Raw genomic sequence first — 22858 nt, forward strand, 5'->3', positions numbered from 1 at the left:
ACAAATAGAAAAAAATTTAATAATTAAACATCTTAATCTTGTAATTTTTCAAAATCTTAGATAAAAATATCAAATGTCTCCTTATAACTAAAGATTCAAGACCTCATCATCACATAAGAATATTTCATTTAATGATTCCAATAGCCTAATTATAGGTAGATTACGAAGGCCTCTTCAATAAAAACATATGAAAACAAAAATAGAGAGAGGTTGTTGCTAAAGGAACATCTGCAGAGGGAAATGGGCAACTAAACAAATCATCTAGATGCAGATAATACAGAAGCTATAGGAGCATAGGACAACTTAATTAAGAGGAAAAACTCTTGATAAGAATGAACTGTTGACCTTGGTAACGTGCATGGAACATCATTAAAAGTTTATTAAACCCTCCAACGCCTTCACGACAAGGGACATCGTTGGTCTCCTCGTAAAACTATCATGTACACACCACATTCCCACTTTTATCAATTTTATTGCTTCCTCTTTTATGCCCATTTCCTCATTTTCAAGCCCCAGATAGACCAAATCCGTTAACCTTTCTTCCTCTGCCTTAAATTGTAACAGTTAAAACAAGTCGTTCTCTGAAAGTCGTCTGTTTTTTTTCTGCTAACAATTTCTATCACCATAACACAAAAGATAAATATATCTGCCTTCTCTATGATATGCATGTTCTACGATTCAATTATCATATACCCCGATGTCCCTCTCATAATGGTTATCACTTATTTTTTTCTCGGTTAATCAACTTTGTCAAGCCAAAATAAGACACTTTTACATTGAAATTTCGGTCCAGGAGAATGTTCTGAGGTTTTATGTTGAATGTATTATCTGATCTGGACAATCTTCATGTAAATATGTTAATCCTCTTGCAATATTCAAAACTGGTTTGTATCTAGTCTTCAAGTCCAGCAATTATTGGTGCTTATTGTTGGGAAATATCCGTTTAAATCCAGAGACCCATTTGGTAGATGCTCATATACACGCATTCATTGGTCCTAGAATTTTTCCTAGAATTTCCACTTCTACCCAAAATTCACTTTTCCCTTGTCCTACTCCATCAAGGCACTTCACTGCTATCTTTGAGCAGTCAGCGAAAACACCTTCCTAAACTGAACCGAATCCTCCGCTTACTAGCTTAACACTAAAACTATTTGTAGCATTCATTAATTCTTGGAATGTGTAACATAGAGGTAAGCCTACTGGCCAATCTACATGATAATCCTCATATTCATCTTTGTCCTTTTCCTTTCTGTTGTCTACTATTTTGAGACTTATTTATGCATGTCCACAATAAGATTAAGAAAGCTATTGCTCCACCCATAGAAGCACAAATGATAACGAGAGAGAGAGAAGCAACCTACTGAGAGAGATAGACTTCCTCTTTTTCATTAAACCTTGGCAAGAGTGAAACTTGAAATATCTAGAAAGTGCTATTTACCATAGAACCATAAAAACTATTGTGTTAGGAATCTGTGGTATATAGTAGGAGTGGGCATAGTTGTTGATGTGCAATATATGTAGAACTATGTAATTAAGAACTTCTATCTAGCTATTTGTTTATGCATCAACTATTATGAACACATCTAATTAGGCACCCAATATGTCCCACAAGGATTACTAAAATGCATTGATGAATCTTGGGTCCAAACATGATGGATTTAGATTGTCCAAAATATATTTGAACATCATTGAAGAAGAGACACATAATCTCCTACAATTCAATGGTTTTATTGCACGAAAGTAAGATGTTATTTTGAAAATCTATTCATTACAAAAAATATATTTTCATTCTAAATCTTTGTCATAGATAGTTTATGAATGAAATTCATTTATACAAATTCATAGGACCTTTCTAGAAATACTTAAGTTTTTAGCACGATCCATTATCATATATGTTATTAGAACTATTTAAGTTATTAATAAAAATATGTTAACCTTACAAAATAAAAGATAAAAGAACTCATCCTAATTATTATATTTCGAAATTGAAAGATATTGTACTAAAACATATTTTAGAGAAATATCAATGGTGAAATTTTTGTTCCAATTATTTGTATACTATTTTTATTGATTAATTGGGGATTCGAACTCACATCTATATTAGAAATGACATGGCTCCCCACCTCTCCTTCCAATGGGCCATTTTTTTGAGATGGGTATAAAGACCATTTTGTAGTACTACTTCTTACAATAGTTTATTTTTTGCATTATATGATCAGCAAATACTACATTTTAAGTTTTGTTAAATAAACATGAAAATAACTTATTATAAAAAAAAATGAAAAAAAAATGAGTTACATAAAAAAATCTCTAAAAATGGATGTGAAAAAATTTAGAGGTATATTTGAGTTGTTGTGCTACTAGAATAAATCTAATTAATTTTCTATGCTACATATCCTTAAAACTATCTATCAAGAAGACAAATTCTAACTATAGTAAGTGAAAATTTATTTATCCTCAACCATTTCTAATACTTACATTGACAAAAAGTTGAACAACCATAACATAATTTGATAATTGATTTAATTATATTTTACAAGAATTATATTTAAAAATAATACAAATTACTATCATACCACAAATTCATTTACAAATATTCATATATTTTATATTATCTTTCTTATCATTACAACTTAATGCAAATAAATTATTTTCTAACAAATATTAACAACTACCACAGAATATGAACATGCCTATATAAATTTTGGTCAGCCTTAAACCACACACACTAAGCAACATATTAAGTGTAGAGAATATTAATCAACTTTGAGTGTCTAACACTTTTAAGTCTACAAGTGTATTCTTAGTGTGACCACATACATTAAGTAACATATTAAGCCTAGAAAATGTAAGTCAATTTTGAATGTTTAACACTTTTAGACCTAAATGTATAAGCTCAGTGTGTAATTTAAACTGTTCCCTAAATTTTAAATTAAATTTTGAATCAAATTACTAACGTAAGATATATATTGTCAATGAAAAATCATGCCATAATAGTAGATGTGAATCCCTCTGTCATCCATCTCTGACCGTTCTTATGTGAACAACGTTAACGATATTTTGTATTTCCTTTTCTGCTTATAATTTAATATTTAAAAATAGAAAACTCATTCGAGAATGGCATATGTGAACATCAAGATTTTTTTTAACATTCGAATTCTAATTCAACGATGGTGGATGGAAAAGTTAAAAGAGGAAAAATAAATAAATAAATGAAGAGAAATTATTCGGAGTCCATAAAATACAGAAATCATAGCATACTGTTATGAACATGGGCTGATAGGAGCTGTCTGATTAAAGGAGAAGATTCAGCAGTTGAATATTCTAATTTCACAATTTTGAAATTCATGTGTAAATTTCAATACTTCCTTTTTTTTAACAGCAGTGACTGATCTCTGTGTAAATTTCAATACTTCCTTTTTCTAACAGCAGTGACTGATCTGTTTATAACTACAATTTGAAGAACACATCATCAAATAAGACTGTTGACTTCTAAAGCCTATTCAGTATTCAAACATAGTGGAAGAAAAATAGAGATAGTCGGAGGTGGTTGGTCAGGAAAACCTGTATAGCAAAATAAACAAATCGTCTAGGTCCAGATAACACAGAAGCTGTAGGAGCATGGGAAAGCTCAGATGAGAAGACAAACTACTGGTTGGAAGCACCTGTTGACTCTGTTAACGAGGATGGAACGTCATCAAACTTGTCTATTAAACCCTCCAGTGCCTTCACCACTGTGGACATAGCTGGTCGCCTCGTGAAATTGTCCTGTACACACCACATTCCCACTTTTAACAATTTAATTGACTTCTCTTTTACTCCCGCTTCCTCATTTTCAAGTCCCGGATACACCAAATCTATTAGCTTCCCCTCCCTTGCCTTAACTTGTAACAGTGAAAGCAGGCCGTCCTGTGAAAGCTCTCTGCTTCGTTTTCTGCTGACAATTTCTATCACCATAACACCAAAGTTAGATATATCTGACTTCTCTGTGGTATGCAGGTTCAACAACTCAGGTGCCATATACCCTGGTGTCCCTCTCAAAATGGTTATCACTTCGCTTTGATCTCTGTTAACCAACTTTGCCAAACCAAAATCTGAGACCTTGCCATTGAAATTCTGATACAGGAGAATGTTCTGATTCTGAGGCTTGATGTCGAAATGTATTATCTTTTCTCGACAATCTTCACGTAAATATGTTAATCCTCTTGCAATATTCAGAACTATTCTGTATCTAGTCTTCAAGTCCAGCAAATGTACATGCATATTGTTGGAAAATATCCATTTATCCAGAGACCCATTTGGTAGATGCTCGTATACAAGCATTCGATAGGCCGTTTCTGCGCAAAATCCCTTCAGTCTTACCAAAATAAGATGATCAATTTTTCCTAGAGTTTCCACTTCTGCCCGGAATTCCCTTTTCCCTTGTCCCGCTCCATCAAGGCGCTTCACTGCTATCTTTGAGCTCTCAGCCAAAACACCTTCATAAACTGAAACGAATACTCCGCTTCCCAGCTTAACACTAAAATTATTTGTAGCATTCTTTAATTCTTGGAATGTGTAACGCAGAGGTAAGCCAGCTGGCCAATCTACGTGATCATCCTCATCTTCATCTTCATCGTTTTCTTTCAGCTGTCTGCTATTTTGAGACTTATTTATCATGCCCACAATAAGATTAATAGAGCTATTGCTCTGCATACAAGTGCTAATGATGATGATAATTAAGTGTAGATGTATAAATCTGACCATTTTCTTAAGTGAATATTTAATATTCATTTTAACTTCATTCCTCTTATTGATTAAATTCTACTTAATTAATCTCTTCACATTCATCTATTTAATTAAATGAATTACTCAATTTATTTAATTAAGTTCACCTAAACCTTTTCTAGTCTTTAATTAAATAAATTACTTTATTTAATTAATTCCCTTCTCCCTTTTTAATTAAATTTACATTTGATTAAATTGATCCTTGCAAATAAATAAATTTAATTTATTTATTTAAATCCCCCACTTGCATTTATGCAAGTTGCATCTATTTAATTGAAATAAAGTAATTTTATTTTAATTAAAACCTTTTTTCTTCCACTTGCATTTTCCTACATCTCCCACTTGCCTCTTTAACCCTTTCTAGATTCTTCTAATCACTTCCAATTTAACCTAAATCATCTCCTAATTATTGTCACATTCCTAAGCAAAGAGAAGTCACTTCTCAAAGTCTCCAAAGTCTTTGAAAACCATCAAAGGCTTTATGTCCTCAACAAGTTAACCTCCAAAGTCTTCCAAACCATTTAAGGCTCTTACATAACAATTAATGGTTAACTCAACTTTCTTGTATGATTAGAGACTTTCTCTCTAACTCAACCCTCATCTAACCTAAGGGTCTCATCAAGCATTCATGGTTTTAACCTTGGTTATTTCTTTAACCCTTGCTTGAATTTAAAAGTGGAGTTTGGAGAATTGTAGGAGGTAATGGTGAATTGATTGCTATCGAGAAGCAAACCATAGGTAACGTATTCCATTTGAATAGCAATATTAATAATTATCTGGTTGCAAGAATGAAAGATAATTGGTTGTGGAATAAAACATGTTGTCATGTTAATTTTGATAATTTGGTTAAGATAAGCAAGTCAAGTGTTGTAAGAGGATTACCCCAACTTGTCAAACCGAATAGTGTGATATGCAAAGATTAAGATGACCTCTATTTCTTTCAAGAGAAAGAATTGTATTTCTAAGAATGTTTTAGATTTGGTACATATTGATCTCTGTGGCCCTATGAGAATAAAGAATTATTACAGTGATAGGTATTTCATGATCTTCACTGATGATTATTCTAAAATGATGTGGGTGACCTTTTTGAGAGAGAAATCATAAGAATTTAATAAATTTAAATCATTTAAAGCTCTGGTTGAGAAGGAAACTAGTAAGAACTTGAAGTGTTTAAGATCGGATCGAGGAGGTGAATTCACTTCTGATGAATTTGTTAAGTATTGTGATGAATAGGGTATAAAGAGATAGATGTCTACTCCAAGGACACGACAACAGAATGTCATAGCAGAAAGAATAAACAAAACAATAGTCGAAGCTGCAAGTACCATGTTATTGTAGGGTAATGTATCCAAAATGTTTTGAAGAGAAGCAATCAATACTATTGTATACACTCTAAACCGGGTATTGGTAAAGAGAGTTAACAATAAGACACCCTATGAGCTATGGTATGGAAAAAATCCTTGTGTTAGTTATTTTACAATTATTGGAAGTCAATGTTTTATATAACTACATTGAGAAATTTGATGCAAAATCTGATGAGGGAATTTTTTTTGGTTACTCTTCTAAGAGTAAGGCATATAAATGTTTCAATAAGAGAACTAAGAAAATTGTTGAAAGTGTTAATGTAAAAGTTGATGATCTATCTAATAAGTCTAAAGATACAAGTAGATCAGAACCTAAAACAAATGATAATGAGGAAAAGTTTGTGATAATTGAACTGGAAGCAAATAATAATGAAGAACCAACAAATGCAGAATTGGATGCTCAACCAGTAAGCGATGACAGTGAGGAAGAAGATGAAGAGCCTAATGAAGAAGATGCAAAACTGGCACAAGCAATACCTAGATATGTCAGACTGAACCATTCACAAGAGCAGATAATTAGTGATAAGAATGCGAGTGTGCAAACCAAGAGAAAGATCTGAAAGAACTCATGTTTGATATCTACAATAGAACCCAAGACAATTAAGGAAGACCTAAAGGATGATGATTGGGTGAATACAATGAATGAAGAATTAGATCAAATTGAGAAGAAACAAACATGGTCACTTGTTCCTAGATTGGAGGGTAAGAATGTAATTGGAACAAAATGGGTCTTTAGGAATAAATTGGTTGAAGAAGCAAGTTTTAGACACAATGGATCACTAAGAGGGGGGTGAATCATTGATTTAAACACTTTCCTACCCAAGGGATATACTGATAGCATATAAAATAAATGATGGGTAGACCTGTTACTCAAACAATACCAACTAAGTGTGAAGGGAGCATAGTAACTAGATCAATAATACACACACATAAAAATTTGCATCACATAACACTAGATATATGTGGAAAACCCAATGTGGGAAAAACCTTAATGAGAATAGTTGTTGGAGATCTTCTTCTCCAATCTAGCCTCACAATGAAAATGATCTGATTATAAGTTTAGGGAACTAACCTAGGGAGAACCAACCCCTGATTTATGAGCACCAACTCCAAGGAGGTACAACCCCTGCACTAAGTACCAGCTTAGTCATCAAACTGATAGATTTCAAATATAGTAATAAATCCTTGTTACAAATAAAGTTTTGTAACTCTGATGTACTTTGTTCTACTACTTTCACCTTTAGCAGTCACTTTCACAATCTCTTCTGCTACTCTCCCTCTCTGCTGGATCTCACACTCTACTTAATCTTTTCTACCTCTGCAGGATCACACTTAACTTCTGAAACATATCCATCGGTTTTAACTCTGTAGGCATTCCTTCCCTCTGTATTCTCGACACACACTCTACCGGTATGAACACCATTACTGGTTTACCTCCTATGCTCTACTATTACCTACACACTCACTCACTCACAATTTTCTTTCCAACTATTTTGACTACACATGGATCACCCTTCTCCATACTCTCTCATCACAAATCAAAGTCTCAAGTTAGCATATTTAAACCTAAGCCTTCCAACCCAAAATCAATTCAAATGTAGGGCAGTTACGATTTCTTCTCAGTGACCAAATTTGTCTTCAATCCGGTCCAATTTTCCTTAGATCGATCACCTACATTGAGGAAATAAATCTGTATGCGTTTTTCATTTGGCCAATGCATGTATTCTAAAAGTAGAAAACCTAACCATGCTCTTCTGCTTTGATTTTTGTCAATCGCATTTAAGATCTAGTTGTTTCTTGTTTGAGGTCATCTTGTAATTTGATTTCATGCTTTGATCATGATGCCAACAACTCTTTGATCTTCTTATGTCGTTCATTCTTCATCAAGCCACAAAACTTCTGATCTTCAATCCACAAATCAAGGAGAACTTCATTAAATGCTTACCTATACCTGCAACTACCTTGCCTCGATGATGCAAACACACCGACATCTCCCTTCTTGTGATCTAGCATCCACATGATAGACACGTCAGCATACGACCCACTCACCAACATAGGGTTGGTGCATACTTCTTCATATTGTAAATCCTTCAACTGGTACATACCCTTACTAGTATGTACAACACACTGAACATTTTCTCTTACCAGAAACACAACACATCGACAACTCACATTATCCTTCGGTATACTGCTTCATTCTGATCTTGTTAACATTATGCCTCGTCATCACAAACTGGTTACCAACCTTCATACATACCAGTTTCATGCCTTGTCGGTATTTACTTTACATGCCAGCACACTTGTTCATAACACCTCTTATTAGTGATAACTCATGCTTAAACCATACCTATTGAAATAAATCTCGAATGCCAACAAACTCCTACTTAGTGGTTGACATCAATGGCAACTCAATGCCAACAATCTCCCCCTTTGGCATTGATGTGAACACACACTACTCTCTCTCTCCCCCTTTGACAAAAATGGAAAAGGGAGCCTTGGTCTGACACAACTCATGCCTACAACTGGTATGACACATTCTCCCCCTGTGTTTATGCTTCATGATTCAAGGGTCCTGAGATTATAGCAATTATTGACTCCCCCTAAACCATACATCTCTCTTACACATTAATTACTGCAAGATGGTGGGACAACTCACATCTTTTGTCTCAAGTACTCAAATGTGTTCAAAGGAAGTGGCTTTGTAAATATATTAGCACTCACTGGTTGGAACGTATTCTACTATTACCTCTTTGTCTAGTACTTTCTCCCTCAAGAAGTGATACTTGATTGCAATGTTTTTTGTTCTAGAGTGCATTACCAGATTTTTTGAGATGTTGATTGCACTTGAGTTGTCACAGCAGATTGGAATAGGATCCGATATTTCCACCTGTATGTCCTTCAATGTTTTCTTCATCCACAACACCTGTGAGCAACATGTAGTAGCAACTATATACTTGGCCTCACCAATGGATAATGAAACTGAATCTTTCTTCTTGATGTGCCATGACACTAGCCAGTCTCCTCAGTAGAATACACCTCCACTTGTGCTCTTCCGGTCATCAACATAGCCAACCCAATCTGCATCAATATATGCCTGCAAAGTGAAGTCTCCTTTCTTTGGATACCACAGGTCATAACTGATTATTCCTTGCATTTAAGTGAGACTATTTGGGGGCAGCTTGGAATCTTGCAACCATGAATACTTCTTGTACTATATCCAGTCTAGATGTTGTTAGATATAATAGACTACCAATCATAGACTTGTACAGTGTCTTCTCTACATCTAGTGACTCATCATTCTTTCTCAATTTACAATCAGTCACCATGGGAGTACTTACTGGTTTGTTGTCCTCCATTTGAAACTTGTTTAACATTTCCTTGGCATACTTAGTTTGGGAGATGAATATGCCTTTCTTCTGTTGTGAAATTTGCAAACTAAGAAAGTAAGACAGGTCACCTAGCATAGACATCTCAAATTTTGTCTTCATCTGATATACAAAATCCTTGCACATGATGTCCTTGTCTCCACCAAATATGATGTCATCCACATACACAACAACTATAATCATACTATTTCCATTGACCTTGATGTATAAGTTTTCAGAATTTCCTTTTTGGAATCCTTGCACCTTCAAGTGTTTGTCTAGCCAAGAATACCATGCTCTAGGGGATTGCTTCAAACCATACAAAGCTTTCTTCTACCGGCACACAAAAGTTTCATCATCGTGTAACTGAAACCCTTCTGGTTGCTCCATGTACATTTCTTCTTCCAAGTTTCCATTTTAGAATACAAATTTTACATCCATTTGATAGGCCTTATATCCCTTGTAAGATAAGAAAGCAGGAAACATTCTAATAGCCTCAAGCCTAGCAACTGGTGCAAATGTTTCTTCAAAATCCATTCCTTCTACTTGAAAATACCCTTTGCATACTAGTCTGGCCTTAAGCCTAACAATATTACCTTCCTCATTCATCTTTTTCCAGTAAACCCACTTGGTACCTATGACATTATTGTCTATTGGTCTAGGAACGAGTTCCCAAGTCTGATTTTTCTGAGTTTGTTTCAGCTCTTCATCCATAGCATCTACTCACTTCTCACTTTTTTTGCGTTCCATCTCTATCATGAGGCATAAATTAACCTTATCATTGTTCTGAGCTAGTCTCCTCCTTATTTGCATGCCTTCATATTTATTTCCTATGATTTGGTCTTCTGGATGATTCTTCTGCACATATCAATTTAATGTCTTGCTTGGTGCTTCTTCTACCGGTTCATTCTCATATTGTCTTTCATCTTCATCATCTGAGAATTCATTGTAAAGTGTCATTAATTGATTTCCCTTGAATGAATCCTCATCTACCTTGACATTCATGCTTTCAACTACTTTTCTTAGTCTCTTGTTATAGAATTTATAGGCCTTACTATGAGTAGAGTGGCCTAACAAGATACCTTCATCACTCCGGGACTCAAATCCACCTAAATCTTGTTCATCCCTTTTTATGAAGCACTTACTGCCAAACACCCTAAAGTGCTTTAATGATGGTTTCCTATCATACCATATCTCATAAGGTTTCATGTTACTATTTACTCTCAACTGCATCCGGTTCAATGGGTATACTGCAGTATGAATTGCTTCCTTCCAATACCTATCTAGTAGGTTGGATTCATTCAACATAGTCTTAGCCATCTCCTTTACTGTCCAGTTCTTCCTCTCTGCAACACCATTTTGTTGTGGTGTCCTTGATGTTGAGTATTGCCTCTAGATTCCATGCCTCTCACAATAATCCACAAATTTATTTGAAGTGTATTCTCCACCCCAGTCATATCTCAAACACTTTAACCGGTAACCATAATCATTTTCTACCATCTTCCTGAAAAATATTGAATCTCTCAAATGCTTGTGACTTGTCATGCAGGAAGGTTACCCAAGTCATTCTTAAGTAATCATCTATGAATAACATGAAATATCTCTCACTGGCCAATCCTGTTGTTTGTGTTTGCCCACACAAGTCTGTATGTACTAACTCCAAAGGTCTTGAGGTGTTATATTCCTTTATTTTAAAGTTGACCTTTGCTTTCTTGCCTCTAACACATTCATTATAGAATGTGCTTGCTGGTTTTATGATCAGAGGTATTTGTCTCACATACGGGTTCTTGCTTATCTTCAACAGATTATCAAATTTCACATGGGCCAACCTTCTGTGCCATAACCAACTTTCATCTACCTGTCCCATCATACATTGAGACTTAAAGCATTCCTTCAAATTGTATGCATTACCATATGTCCTATTTCCTTCTGCTACAACTTGACTGGTACTCTTCTTCCTTATCTGACAACTGATAGAGTCAAAAGTGAATTTGTATCCTTTGTCACATATTTGACTCACACTCAGCAAGTTATGTTTTAGTCCTTCTACATAATAAACATCACACGCCTTCAATTTGCCCTCTATGTTCAGAGTACCTTTTCCTTTTATCTTGATGGAGGAGTTGTCTCCAAATCTCACTAAGCCTCCATTCCAATCTTCAAGCTTGATAAATTTCTTCTTGTCTCCGGTCATATGATTTGAACATCCATTGTCCACTACCCATAAATTCCTTCTTTTTGAATGTAGGGAAGTCTACACAATTAGACTTGATTTGGATTTGTTCTTGTGTTTCTCAATCCAAACCAGTTTCTCTTCTTTCTTCTTCTCAGTTGAAACATTTTGTTCTAGTGTTTTTTCTGCCTTCTGATCTAATACTTCCTTCTTCTGCTTGTCAGTCCTTAGTTTACAATGCTTTTCTATGTGACCAAAGTTTTGACACTTATAGAATATCACATTAGCATAAAAAGGTGTATTTTGAACATTCTATTAGGACATCTACAAGTTTCTCCTACACTCATAACTCTTATGACCAAACTCATTGCAATTATAACATGTGACATTTGTACTTTCCAATGCAGCAAATGAGTTTCTACTCTCAAAACTAGGGGTTACATTCATCAACCTACATTCTACCACTCTATGACCAAACTTATTACATTGGTGATAATAACCATAGAATTCAGGTACATACTGGTTTTGTCTCCTACGAGCAACATGATTCTGTCTTACCGAATATTTGTTCCTCAACTGATGAACTCTTGTAAACCCTTGATCATCAATATTATTCATGCCTTTGTATCTAGAATATCAGTTTGTATGTTGACCCTTCTAGCCCACAACAACATTTTGGTTTACAAATTGATTCCTTGTAGCAACAACATATGTCCTCTTCCTCTCAGGCTTGTTGACAATACACACATGTTTGTCCTTTCTCTCTTCTGATGTTGTGAATTGTATTTCCTTACCGGCTGAGACCTTGCTCCTAGAATTTTTTCCTTCTTCAAACCCAAGTCCACCAGTATCCTTTGATTGCTTCTGATTGCTCAACATTTTTTCTAGGGCCTCTTTGCTACTTTCCTACTTTCTTCTCATCACCCATTCTTTTTTTCTCTTCTTTAATTCCTTCCGGAGCTTAACAATTTCTTCTTTCAAATTTTGATGCTCATTCTCCTTTTCACTCAAACTGGTACTAGTAGCTTCACAGATCCTCTTGGCCTCTTCCAATTGAAGTTTTAGATCTACAATTGTTTTCTTGGATTCATCAAGAGATCGCTCCAACATCTCTTGTTCTTCATATATCTTCTCATTTTCTTCAACTCTTCCAGGCACTGATAAGCTCTGCTTCAAGATCCACTACAACTTCTCCTTCTCCTTCTTCATCTGCTTCCTAAACTAGGACACCTTGGGCCATAGAGAGGTTTTCTTTGACTTCTTCTTCACTATAGCAATCTTCTGAGACACTCTCCTCATCTGTGACATCATCTTCATGAGTGTAGAGGTTACTTTGCTTCAGGTTGCCTCTTCTTACTTGCCGGTAGACATTCTTCTTTTTATCTTTACTGGATGATCTACTAACATTTTGTTGATCATTCACATGCTTATCATTATAGGGACATTTGGCAGCAAAATGTCCTATCTTTCCATAATTGAAACATTTAAAGGGATGCTTGCCTCTGTATTTGTCGGAACCCCTCTTGAGTCTTCTGACAAAGTTAGCTATGATATCATCAGAATCTTCACTAGTTCAATGTTGAGAAGAATCTTCTTTTCCTTTCCTTGATGTGTTGAATGCAACTTCTTTCTTCATAGTCTCAGTATTGGTAGTCATCATTTCATAAGCAGTTAGGGAACCATATAGCTCGTACATTGTAAAGGTTTTCAGATCTTTCACTTCTTCCATTGCTAAAACCTTTGTATCATACTTAGATGTGACAGATCTAAGCAATTTCTTCACTACCACCTCATCTTTCACTTCTTCTCCAAGCCCTCTAATGGTGTTTGGTGTTTCATCAATTCTTCGGAGATAGTCAGCAATCTTCTCTCCATCTCTCATCTTCAAACCCTCAAATTGTGCTCTCAATGTCTATAACTTGGTTTCCTTGACTTTAGCATCACCTTCAAATATTTTATGCAACTTATCCCAATTTTATTTAGTAGATGAAAAATGCATAACTATAAAAAACTCATTATCAGACAACCCACTAAGAATGGCATTTTTCACTTTAGCATTGTTCTCATATTCTTTCTTAGCATCTTGATTAGTAGGGGGAACATTTGGGACTATATACCCATTTTTAACCGACATCCAAACATCACAAATTAGAGAGGACAAATAGGTTTCCATTCTTCTACTCCAAAAGGCATAGTTGACACCATCAAACATAGGATATTTTAAGGAAGCATATTCATTTCTTTCTATTGTGTACACTTGACAGGATCTTCCCAAGCTAGAGAACCCTTTGACAAAATAGGGCACCTAGGTTCTGATACCAATTGTTGGACACAATGGATCACTAAGAGGGGGGTGAATCAGTGATTTAAACACTTTCCTTCCCAAGGGATATACCAGTAGCATATAAAACAAACAGTGGGTAGACCAGTTACTCAAACAATACAAACTAAGTGTGAAGGAAGAATAGTTTTTTGATCAACAATACACACACATAAAAAGTGCATCACATAACACAAGATATAAAAGGAAAACCTAATGTGGGAAAAACCTTGGTGAGAATAGCTACTGGATATCTTTTTCTCCAATTAAGTCTCACAATGAAAATAAACTGATTAAAATTTTAGGGCACCAACCCAAGGAGCACCAACTCAAAGGAGCTACAAACCCTGCACTAAGAACCATCTTAGTCATCAAACTGGTAGATTTCAAATACAATGATAAATCCTTGTTACAAATTAAGTTTTGTAACTCTTATGTACTCTATTCTACCACTTTCACCTTTACCGATCACTTTCACAATCTCTTATGCCTCTCTCCCTCTCTGCCAAATCTCACACTCTACTTAATCTTTTCTGCCTCTCCTGGATCACACTTAACTTCTGCAACATATCCACTAGTTCTAACTCTGTAGTTATTTCTTCCCTCTATATTCTTCACACACACTCTACTAGTATGAACACCTTTATTGGTTTTCCTCTTGTGCTCCAATATTACCTACACACTCAGTCACTTACAATTTTCTTTCCAACTATTTTGACTACACATGGATCACCCTTCTACACACTCTCTCATCACAAATCAAAGTCTCAAGTTGGCATATTTAAAGTTGAGCCTTCCCTCTAAAAATGAATTCAAACATAGGATGGTTAGGGTTTCTTCTCAACGACCAAATTTATCTTCAATCTAATCCAATCTTCTTTGGATCAATCACGTGCATTGAGGAAATAAATCTATACGTGTATTTCATTTTTCCAAGGCATGTATCCTAAAAATAGCAAACCTAACCCTTCTCTTCTACTTTGATTTTTGTCGATCACATTTAAGATCTAGTTGTTTCTTGTTCAAGGTCATCCTATAATCTGATTCCATGCTTCGGTCATGACACCAACAACTCTCTGATCTTCTTCTTTCATTCATTCTTCATCGAGCCACAAAATATCTGATCTTCAATCCACAAATCAAGGGGAACTTTATTAAATGCTTACCTTTCCCTGAAACTACCTTGCCTCAATGATGCAAACACACCGACATCTCCCTTCTTGCCACCTGGCATCCACATGACACACACGTTAGCATATGATCCACTCACCGACATAGGATTGTTTCATACTTGTTCATCCAACAAATCCTTCTACCGCTACATACCCTTATTGATATGTCTAACACAGTGAACATTTTCTCTTATTGGCAACACAACACATCAGCGAGTCACCTTATCCTCTGGTATACTGCTTCATTGTGATCTTGTTAACATTCTACCTCTTCATCACAAACTGGCATCCAACCTTCATACATACTGGTTTCATGCCTTCCCGATATTTACTTAACATACCACCACACTTCTTCATATCACCTCTTATTGGTGATAACTCATGCTTACACCATACCAGTTGACATCAATCTCTAATGCCAACAAACTCTTACTTACCGGTTGACATATGTGGCAACTCAATTTCAACAGGAAGAATTGTAAGAAACAATGCAAGGTTAGTCTGCAAAGGATATTCTCAAGAGGAAGGTGAGGATTATGGTGAAACATTTGCACCTATTGCTAGATTAGAAGGAGTAAGGATGTTGTTGGCGTTTCCTGCATATAAGGGATTCAAAGTTTACCAAATGGATGTCAAGTCAGCCTTTCTAAATGAGATTCTAGAAGAAGAAGTATACATTGAATAGCCAGATGGATTTTCCTTGACCGATGATAAGGACATGGTGTGTAAATTGCACAAAGCACTCTATGGTCTAAAGTAGGCACCGAGAGCATGGTATGAGAGATTACATGCACATTTGATCAAAATTAGACTCCAATGTACTAGTGAGGACAACAACATTTATTTTAAGACTGATGGAGACAAGATGTTGATAGAAGTATTTGTTGATGACATAATTTGTGGTGGAAATGATGATATGTGTATAGACTTTGCTGATATAATGAAAAAGAAATTTGAAATGTCTCTAATCGATGAAATTAAGTTCTTTATTGGCTTACGGGTCCAAGAACTAGATGTGGTATCTTTATTTGTCAAACCAAGTATATCAAAGAGGTGTTGAAGACTTTCGGCATGGAAGACTGTAAACCGATAGGAACACCGATGGTGACATGCTACAAGTTTTCAAAGGAAGATGATTCCCTTGCTCTTAGTGAAAAAGAGTACAAATCTATGATTGGAAAGCTACACTATGTTGTCCATAGCAGACCGAACATTGCTCATGTTGTTATATTAGTGGCTAGATTTCAAAAAGAGCCTAAAGAGAGTCACATGGTGGCTATGAAGATAATTTTTTAGTATCTCAAAGGCATAGTAGACTATGGTTTATGGTATCCCTATAAAGGAGATTTTACTTTGGATGTCTTTACTGATGCTGATTGGATAGGTAATGTGGATGATTGGAAAAGAACAACCGATGGAGCATTTCTACTTGGAGGAAGATTAGTGACATGGAGGAGTAAGAAATAGGCTTGTGTTTCTCAATCTATAGTTGAAGTAGAGTATGTAGCTACATCCATGAATTGCATGCAGGCAATATAGATCAGACATGTGCTAGAAGGATTCAACATAGATATGTGTGAAATGGTGACTATGTATTGTGATAATAAAAGTGCAATAAATATTTTTAAGAATCATGTACTTCATTCTAGAACCGAGCAAAGTGAATTGAAGTATCACTTCCTAAGGGAAAGAGTTCAAGAAAAGGAGGTGAAGATGTAATATGTGAAGAGTAAATATCACTTAGTTGATATCTTTATTAAGCCCTTACCGAAGGCTACCTTTGAGTTTCTTAGAAGTAAACTAGGGTTTAGACCCCTACACCAGAAGAACTAGAATGATGGAGATCCATCAATCCTATGGATTTCATGTTTATTCTTCACTAAGGATTGATGAAGGTGGAGGCTACTCCTTTGGGGGAGCAAGTTTGATATAAATTTATGACTTAATGCTCTGTTAAAATTTTTCTAATTTGAGTAGCACAGATGATGGAAGAGGCAACAACAAAATTAAAGACAAGTGATACATTTACATCTTTGACATTATTGTCAAAGGGGGAGAAGAAAAGAATATAAATATGATATGGTAGATATGGGAGAAAAAAAGAATATGGAAATTGAAGATCAGATTGAGAGAAGCACTGGTTAAGGGCGAGATGACAAAAGGAGGAGAACTGGCAAATGATGTGATATCGGCAAGCAAGTTGCAGATGATGATGTTACTCTGATTATATATTTGATTGGTGTTACCATAAATATCAAAGGGGGAGATTGTTGGCATTTGGCATAACTGATACAAATGAGGTGATGTAGTTGAAGTTAGATGATTGCACCAGTAAAGGATAGAAGTCTATTTGTGATGAAGAGATTAAGATTTTATGAATAGACGACATGATCAGTTATTTGTCTTGTTATTGATGGAAACTAATGTCAAATGATGTTCTTGATTTTGTTTTTTGTCATCTAAGTGATTTGATTTATTGGAAGACAGTGTTTATCAGCAGAGAACTAAAGTCTATGAAATAGGACTTTAACCAATAAAGATGAGTTGTTTTGATTAGATCAGTCGATCGGCAATGATTGGTGATTTGCTGTTTGGATGGTGAACTTGTATCATGGAAAGGTGTATTTGACTAGAACCAGAACTTGTGAAGATTACCGAAATGTGTGTTTCAAATTTCTGATGAAGTTTTGCTAAGCTTTTAGTAGGGTTTAAGACCGGTGAAGAAATCATCAAACCAGTAATGATTTTTGTTATAACGTTGATCAATGGTGAGTCTACATGAAGTTGGTAACATGGCACAACCCGTGTGAAAAATTTAATTATTGTATTGGCACAATTCAAGGAAGAATTTCTTGAAAATCAGTGAAATTCTTAGTAGAGTGATTTGAGGGTTTGACTTTGGTACAAATCGGATTTTTGTGATGGGTTACGATCAACCAACTATTGATATTGCATTGTAATTTATTCTAATAATCTGTATAATGATCTATGATGATCTCTTATAATTTAAATTATAAAATCATGATGTAATTAGGGTTTTGTAGCTGCCCTAGTTGAGGTGGCTAATTAAAATCACACAATTGATGTTTATGGTGCCAGTGGTCTTAGATATTGTGTTAAGCCATCCAAGTGAAGTATGAGATCTTCCTGAGAGTTGTAGAGTGTTGTGTATAATTGGATCTGATCAAGCAAGTAGATAAGTGCAAGTAAATATATTCTTTTTTTGTTGTTCCCTAACAGTTGTAGCAGGTTAAATCCCTTAATTGGGTAGGTCCTAACAAGCCTTAAACATTTAAGTCCCCTAATAGGGAAACTCTCAAAAGAGTGTTAAATCCTCTCACGAGGTTGATCCTAACAGATCATCAAGCTCCTAACTAGGCTGCAAGGAAAATACCCTATCTGGGTGACTCCTAATAGGGTCAGCTCCTAACCGGGCATATTGTAAGCTCCTAATAGGGCCAAGCTCCTAATAGAGTGTACTTTAGAAGAGTACAAATATTTTTGTGTGGCAACTCCCACCATGGTTTTTCTCTAATTGATTTTCCACGTCAAAAACTTATGGTGTTCATATGTGGAATGTTTTTCATGTGATGTTCTTGTTTATGTTTCATTTCATGCATTATTTCTGAGACACCAGTTATGATTTTTTATCATAAGTTTATCAGAGGTTATTGGTACTGATAAGGAGTTGGTTAAGAAAGTTTTTGATCTAATTGATAAGGTTAATGAGTTGGTAAATGATCAAGTTTATATGATTGCTTTGGTAGTGAAAGTATTGATAGATATGGTAAATGATTTGATTAATGTGTTAAGCAAATCTAATAAAGAGGTTATTAGATCTGATTAAAGAAGTTGAGAGATTTGTTAAATGGTTTCAGATTTGAGATAAGTTTGATTTTAAGTTAGTGTTTCAATTGGTCTTAATACTAATTCACCCCCCTCTCAGTATTAACCGAATCCTCATAGGATTAACAAAGTTTTCATTTTCTTTTTGATTTAGTGCCATTTTCTCTTCACTTCTAATTGTAATTTCCCTTTTAACTTATTCTTGCACGAAATCACAGCCGTTGAATTGAGTTGATCTTGTCCGTTCAATGTAATCTCAAGGTCTATAAATTCAGCACTTGTTTCCTCATTTTGACATCTGAGCAATTTACATTTATGCTATCATTCTAAATCTTCTAGTATTCTTGCCTATCACATTTTTTCCCTTGCTTCATATGAGTTGCATAATGGATTGAGCCAACATACTGGAGTTTAATTAGAGGAGAAAGAAAGAGCAATGAGGCCTTCATCAAAGGAGCTTTAATGGTTTGATTATTCAATTTTCTTCATTTCATTTATGCTTTTGATGACCTTGTTGTGAATGTGTTTGATTTTACATATTTATGTGTTTTTTCTTGCCACATTTTCTGGTGAACCCGATGTGAAACCGCTTATTGATATATATTTTTTGAATGGTTGCAGATCAGAGATCCATCTTCTTGAAGTTTTGCAAAATTTCTAACATACTTGGTGTTTGACTGATTTGATGTGTGGTTTTTATAACTAATAAACATGTGTTAAATATGCAAATAAAGATCTGTTTATTCTACTAAAATCCACTTTTTAATCTTCTCAAAACACATTTCATAATCTGCTATCAAAAAAACCCTAAGATCTATGTTTCAATTTGCTAAAAAAATATTACAATCTGCTGAAATGTTTATGATCTATTAAAAATCAGTTTATAATCTTCAAAAATCATTTTAAATTTGTTAAAAATCTGCCAAAAATATCTTAAATATGCCAAAAACATTTTAAGTTATGGCAAAAACATTTTCCGATCTGATAAAAAGCATGTCAAAAGCCTGTTAAGAACATTGCAAAATCTGCAGAATATATTAAAATCTGATTGAAAGGTGTTTCAAAACTATCAAACAAAAGAAAAACGTTTTGTATATTTGTCTACGGTAGCATTAAATTTTTAAGTCAACCCCATTCTTATTCATTTAAGACTACTACTCTCTTTTAGCTTACGTAGCATCTTATTTTGGTTTAGAAGATAAAGAGTCTTAGTTTTTTAGAATGTGGTCTTACTCTTTCTAAAAACAGATTTACTTTTTTAGTAGATTTTACTTTTTGATTTTTTTCTTAATAATTAGATTTTATTTTTAAATTATATTTAGAATTAAATTAGATTTGTTTTTGTTTTTTTTGTTTTTTTAGTTTAGTTTTAGGAAATTAATTTTTTTAATTAGTTTGAATTCTTGTTATTAGATTAAGTCAATTAGGCTTTTAATTTAGATTTAATTAATGTTGATTAGTTTATCTTAAAATTTTGGGTTTAATAGATTTGTTTTAATTAGATTAATTTTGTTTTTTAATTAGACTAGTTTGTTAGTTTGTATGTTAGCATTTTCTTGTGGTTGATTTTTTTATGTTATTTTGGTAACTAATTTGGGGCTTTTGATGTGTGCAGGTTTGGAGGTTGGCATTTTCGTGTATCGAAGACAAACATTGAAACTACTGACATATTTGTTGCAGGATGTGGTAAAGGGCACATATTCGAAACCATGTGTTTGCAATTTCTAGCTTAGTTGCACACTTCATTTTCTAAGGGATAATGAACACCATGTATGCCATGTTTGTTTTTCATTTGCTTGCGTGTTTTAACCTTTAGATTGTTGGCCTACCTCACGATTTGCCTGGTACCTCGACAGGCATTGGTGAGAGGGAATGACCCAAGTGGTAACGGACCTAAGGCCAAGCCTATTTCAAACCACTATAAATAAATGTGGATGCAACGAAAGTTGTAGACAACAAGTGCTATAATGGCGTAGCAATGATTAAATTCATCGGATCTACACCCACCTAAACGGATGCCCTTACTAGAACCTCTTATTTTTAGATCCCAAAATCCTTCTATCTGTTGGCTCAAGCATTGTGATACGTGCATGCTGAAGATACCTGTCATGTACTCTTCAATTAGAGATAGTAAATTCTTGGGAATTGATGACCCTTGAATTTTAAGCTTGGTATGCCTGAGAAGTGACTGCATTGTAAGGGGGAGCCCGTGCTACCAAGCATCTAGCTATCTGACTAAATGTTGTATTGAGCAAGAGGATTCAATAGATATTGTCTTGGCCAGCCATAGGATATGTTGTGAATGAGCATGATTGTTTTGAGTCCAATTCCAAACACTTTGTCTATTATTCTTGTCAAAAGTTGAGTCCTACATCATTTTTCAAACAAGTCCAAACATTTTCCAAACAAAGTAGAAAACAAGAGCATTCATCAAACAAAGTGCAAAACATTTTTTTTTCAAAACATGGCCTTCAAAATTATTGGAAAATTTTGTCTCAACATTTATGTCGCTTAGTTTTAGGTCCTTCATAGTTCATTCTTTAGTTTTAAGACATAGTCATTTCATTCCATTTAGTCCTTTTCATTGTTAAGTGTCATCATTTTGAACTTAGCATTAGCACTATTTCCCTAAGTCTTGTGTTATCATGTTGTATACTATCCTTAGGTTTTTTTAGGTGTCATTTTTTGTACCATCATTAGGTCCTTTCTTAGGGGTCATTTTGCATACCATCCTTAGGTCCTTTCTTAGGTGTCATTTTGCATACTGTTCTTAGGTCCTTTCTTAGGTGTCATTTTGCATACTCTAGGTTATTCTATATCTTATTTCATTTTCATATCATATTGTGGGTTTATACCTTAGGTCATTTGTCCTTTACCATTATAGTGTCCAAAATTAAGTTTTCTCATACATGAGAATTCAATTATTTAGATAAAACCCTAAGTCATTGTTAGGAAGTCTAGACCTTGTCAATTTTTTCTATTTTGTCATCAACAACATTTTTTCGAACCTAGCTTAGTATCCAAGCATATAGGTGAGATGATGTCATTTTCCCTTTTGTCAACTTTTCCTTTTAAGGTCTAGACATCATCTCAATTTCCTAAGGGTTGAATCTTCAGGGTTACATTTTTAAGGTTTGCCAAAATCTTCAAAAAAGAACAAAAACATAAGTTGCATTCTCATATCCCAAGGTGGCACTTAGTTACATAACATTATCAAAATCCCAAAATTTTAAAAAATCAAAAGCAAGGTTGTATTTTCATTCCTTAAGGTTGCACTTAGTTGCATTTTCATTGTCATTCAAAAACTCAAAAATCCCAAAAACATAAGTTGCATTATCATTGAACTTAGTTGCATATCATTATCATTTCAAAAATTCAAAAATCTCCAAAAACTTGCATATTGGCATGCCTTTTGAAACAAGGTCTAAGTACAAGAAATCACATGAGTAACATATCAAGCCATGTCTTTTCCAATAGATGATACCCAGTTGAGACAATCATAGTTCTATCCAACCAAACAACAAGGCAACATTGATAAAAAAATTTATGACAAAACAAGTGTCCAAATATGACAAATGGAGGAAACACTATCTCGAGAAACAAAGATCTTGGAACAAAGAGTGAAAAACATCGAAAAGAATAGATCACAAATATCCAAAATGTTTCAAAAAATTTTAGGTCCAAATCCAAATATTGATCCAATTGATGTAAAATCTATTATCGGACGATCATACATCCCAACTCTCCTCTCTCAAATAGAGATGATGAAACAATTTCAAGAAATAAACACAAATTTCAGCCAAATCCCAAATCAGACTTACTTTGATTAAATTCCATTTAATCAAATCTTG

The 22858-nt window shown here is 34.5% G+C and overlaps 1 protein-coding gene across 1 annotated transcript; it reads right to left on the reverse strand.

Moving 5' to 3' along the window:
• Positions 1 to 3648: 3648 nt before the first annotated feature.
• Positions 3649 to 4695, reverse strand: LOC131037168 (G-type lectin S-receptor-like serine/threonine-protein kinase SD2-5). Its single transcript, XM_057969243.2, has one exon. The coding sequence runs from the start codon at positions 4693 to 4695 to the stop codon at positions 3649 to 3651; it is 1047 nt and encodes a 348-aa protein (XP_057825226.2).
• Positions 4696 to 22858: the final 18163 nt, after the last annotated feature.

This window comes from Cryptomeria japonica, chromosome 7 (genome assembly GCF_030272615.1).
Source record: "Cryptomeria japonica chromosome 7, Sugi_1.0, whole genome shotgun sequence".
NCBI lineage: Eukaryota > Viridiplantae > Streptophyta > Pinopsida > Cupressales > Cupressaceae > Cryptomeria > Cryptomeria japonica.

Coding starts and splice junctions, on each gene's coding strand:
- LOC131037168 (XM_057969243.2), bottom strand. CDS start 4,695: ATGCAGAGCAATAGCTCTATTAATCTTATTGTGGGCATGATAAATAAG.